Below are 4,470 nucleotides of genomic sequence, written 5' to 3'. Positions count from 1 at the left end.
AACTTTTTTATTAGGTTAAAATTATATTCTTGAAAAAATTATCTTATAAAATAAAAAGAACCTAAAAATAATTAATTGAAAATTTTGATATTAATTTGAAAACTTTTGTGAGGACTACAAAAGCCCTTATATACAGTAGTAATAACACAACTAAAGCCTTTGATTAATGAAATTTCACTTATATAATCCTACTCCAATTATTAATCAAATCTAACTCCTAATTTAATAAATAAAATCATTTAATAACAGTAACAGTTACCCTTTTAAATAAGAGTGAATTTCTCCATTATTGAGATGTCTTATTTTTCTTTTCTTTTTGTAAATTACAGTCCCCCATAACACTTTACTCTGATGAAATAAATATTGTCTGTTACTGTTACAGCACTAACTCACCTTCTCTCGTCTTTGCCGTCCATCGAAGTGCCCTTCTTTACTCTTCTTCAGTTTATTAAAAGGTCAACACGCCAAAACCCTCAAAACATACATAAATATTTCTTTTTCAGCACAAATATATAAATAAAAATAAAAATAAAAATACAATACAACATGGCCCTTTTGACTCCATCAATTGTTAGTTCACACTGAAGGCTGTTTTTCAGTTAAAGGCTTAAAGCATCAATCAACCTGTCTGTACTTTGCTAGATTTAAGCTGTTTTATGTTGCAAAATATCATTTTTCTTTCTACCTAAAAAATATATTCTTTGAAACCCCTTTTTCTTCTTATTTAGCTTCTTCTTGTTCATTACTGATCTGGGGTTTTCTTTTTTCTCAGTCTTGAAGCTTTCTTGATTACAAAAAGGTGACATCTTTACCCTTTTTGTGTTGTTTCTTTTGATGGGTTTTTGATATTTTGTGTTTCTTGGTGAAAAAAGTTGATGTTTTTAGCTCTTTTTTCTGTCTTGGAGCTCTTTTGATTCAAAAAAGGTGACGTTTTTACCCTTCTTGGTGAAAAAAGTTGATGTTTTTAGCTCTTTTTTCTGTCTTGGAGCTCTTTTGATTCAAAAAAGGTGACGTTTTTACCCTTCTTGTGTTGTTCTTTTGGTGGGTTTTTGATATTTTGTGGTTCTTGGTGAAAAAAGTTGATGTTTTTAGTTATTTTGGGGATTTAATGATGAAGAATCTTGGGGGTTTTGATTGATAGTGAAAAGTTTAGTTATATTTATCTTTTCTTTTTTTCAGTCTTGGAGCTTTTTTGATTAAAAAGGTGACAATTTTACCCTTTTTGTGTCGTTTCTTTTGATGGATTTTTGATATTTTGTTGGTTCTTGGTGAAAAAAGTTGATATTTTTAGTTCTTTGTGTTCTTTTGGGATTTGAATGATGAAGGAATCTTGGGGTTTTGGATTGTTAATGAAGAGTTTATTTATATTGGTATTGGCAGTTTTGTGTGTTTTTGGATTTGATCCTAAAGATAATTTCTTAATTGATTGTGGATCATCTAAAGATACTGATGTTGGTAATAGGGTTTTTACATCTGATAAATCAGCTTCAAAATATCTTTCAACTTCACAAGATATATTAGCTGATACCCCTTCAAATTCAATTACAAAATCTGATGATTCACCCCTTTATCAAACTGCTAGAATTTTCACTCAACAATCCACCTATAAATTCCCAATTGGCCAAACAGGAAGACATTGGATTCGCCTTTATTTTTACCCTTTTGTTTACCATGAATATGATATGAGTGTAGCAAGTTTCTCCGTTTCCACTCAACAAAATGTTCTTCTTGGTAATTTCTCTCCCAAAAATGTTTCTGTCAAGGAATTCTCCGTAAACGTTACCTCGAAAGACCTTGTGATCATATTCTCTCCTAAGAGCTATTCATTTGCCTATATAAATGCTTTGGAAATTGTATCTGTACCTGATGTCCTTATTACTGATGATGCCTCGACGATCAGTCCAGCTGGCACGTTCAGCGGTATGTATGCACAAGCTCTCGAAACGGTTGCTAGGGTAAACATGGGCGGATCACTTGTGTCGTTTGAAAATGATACACTATGGAGAACTTGGTTTCCTGATCGAAGTTTCTTGGCTCAGCCGAGTTCTGCTAAGTCAGTAAATAAGATCGGATCAGTAAAATATCCGAAGGACGGAGCAACAGTAGATTTTGCACCACAGACGGTTTATGGTACTTGTAGTGAGATGAACTTGAATGGTACTGGTAATGATCCTAATTCCAATTTTAACGTGACATGGACGTTCGATGTTGATCCGGGGTTCCAATATTTCATTCGGTTACACTTCTGCGATATAGTGAGTACAGCTGCCAATCAGCTGATATTTAACATTTATGTGAACTCGTGGAACGTGGCTCCTGATTTTGATCCTGGTCAGAAAGCTTCGGGTTTTTTGGCTACGGCTTATTACAATGATTATGTTACTCCACCCGCTAAAAGTAATAAGCTTAAAGTTAGTGTTGGCCCGTCTGCCACGAGTGCTTATCCTGACGCCTTTCTAAATGGACTCGAACTTCTGAAGTTGAATAATTCTCAGGGCAGCCTTAGTCAGGTGGGGTCCATTCCTACCAACCCAAGTTCAAAGTCAAAGAAGAATATCGGAGTTATCGTGGGTGTGATTGTAGGTGTACTAGTTGTTTTGGTGATGGTTGGGGTCCTAGTTTGCAAGCATAGAAGAAGAAAAAAACAGGAACAACTTGCCCAGTCAAAAATATGGATTCCGTTATCTGTTGGTGGCAATTCACACACCATGGGAAGCAAGTATTCAAACGGAACAACCATAAGTGCTGCTTCGAACATGAGTTATCGTGTTCCGTTTGCAGCCTTGCTGGAAGCAACCAGCAACTTCGACGAGAGTTTGGTCATTGGAATAGGTGGCTTTGGGAAGGTATATCGGGGTGTTTTGTATGATGGAACAAAAGTGGCTGTGAAAAGGGGTAATCCTAAGTCCCAACAAGGTTTTGCAGAGTTCAGAACGGAAATCGAGATGCTTTCTCAGTTCCGCCATCGACATCTGGTTTCATTGATGGGATACTGTGATGAAAAAAATGAGATGATTCTAGTTTATGAGTACATGGAGAACGGGACCCTCAAGAGCCATTTGTATGGTTCAGATCTACCGAGTATGAGCTGGAAACAGAGAATGGAGATATGCATCGGGTCGGCTAGAGGTCTACACTACCTTCATACTGGCTATGCTAAAGCAGTTATACATCGTGATGTCAAGTCCGCAAACATATTGCTTGATGAGAGTTTTATGGCAAAAGTTGCTGATTTTGGACTATCCAAAACGGGGCCCGAGCTTGATCAGACTCATGTTAGCACAGCTGTGAAAGGAAGTTTCGGATACCTGGATCCTGAGTATTTTAGAAGGCAACAACTGACAGAAAAATCTGATGTTTATTCTTTCGGTGTTGTTTTATTCGAAGTTCTTTGTGCTAGGCCTGTGATAGATCCGTCTCTTCCCAGAGAGATGGTTAACTTAGCTGAATGGGCAATGAAGTGGCAGAAGAAAGGACAACTGGAGCAAATAATAGATCCGAATCTTGTGGGCAAAATAAGACCAGATTCACTCAGGAAGTTTGGAGAAACAGCAGAGAAATGCTTAGCTGATTTTGGTGTAGACAGGCCATCAATGGGCGATGTGTTGTGGAATCTGGAATACGCACTTCAACTTCAAGAGGCTGTCATTCAAGATGATCCTGAAGAAAACAGCACTCTCCTTATTGGCGAGCTCTCTCCGCAAGTCAACCATTTCAGTCAAGTTGATGTTGGTGCTTCTCCTGCTCATATCGGAACACCAAATCTGGATGATCTCTCTGGTGCTTCCATGAGTAAGGTTTTCTCGCAATTGGTCAAGTCTGAGGGTAGATAATTAAGTGAAAATGGTACATACTGTGTTTAGGTGTTTGTTAATTCCACTTCTGTTCATTGATCATATGAAGATTGAGTTTTTTCCTTTGTAACAGTTTATTCTACGAATTTCAGAGTTTTAAATAGAAAGTTAATGTTGAAAATTTGCATCGTTCTACCTTTGGATCCTCTTTCATTTTCATGTAAACAAGCAAGTCGCCATAGTACACCTCTTCCATGGTTGCTCAGAGAATCCCCCCCCCCCCCCCCCCCCCCCCACCACCACAACACACAAAAAATTCTCTGGATGTTTGAGATACTGTCATGCTGCAGAATTAGTGGCGGCGGAATAAAGTAAACGTAACATGAAAGCGTGTTATTTTTTCTCTTTTTCATGTACTGGAAATAGGGATGACATGGTTAGGTTTGTAATGTGTTTGATTTATTTTGATACTTCTCTTTCAATCACACAATATTAATGATGTATATACAATTTCCTATTTTCATGAGAAGTTTCTATTAGGAAGTGAGGTTTGGGACAGTAAAGTTGCTTCCTATTTTGCCAGTCTCTTTAGAATATCCGAATTGCTTGCTTATTATTGTTGTCATACATGTTTAAACCTTCTTTGGAAATGAAGGTAGAGAAATATGTCAATTCA

The 4,470-nt window shown here is 36.9% G+C and overlaps 1 protein-coding gene across 1 annotated transcript; it reads left to right on the top strand.

Annotated features, from left to right (window-relative positions):
• The first annotated feature begins 390 nt into the window (after positions 1-390).
• Positions 391-3,989, top strand: LOC132600849 (receptor-like protein kinase HERK 1). The gene has a single exon (XM_060314264.1). It carries the CDS (start codon positions 1,317-1,319, stop codon positions 3,831-3,833), a length of 2,517 nt encoding a protein of 838 aa, XP_060170247.1. The 5' UTR covers positions 391-1,316; the 3' UTR covers positions 3,834-3,989.
• Positions 3,990-4,470: the final 481 nt, after the last annotated feature.

The sequence above is a fragment of the Lycium barbarum genome, chromosome 6, assembly GCF_019175385.1.
Source record: "Lycium barbarum isolate Lr01 chromosome 6, ASM1917538v2, whole genome shotgun sequence".
Taxonomy (NCBI): Eukaryota; Viridiplantae; Streptophyta; class Magnoliopsida; order Solanales; family Solanaceae; genus Lycium; species Lycium barbarum.
This window is presented reverse-complemented; position numbering and strand designations above follow the sequence as displayed.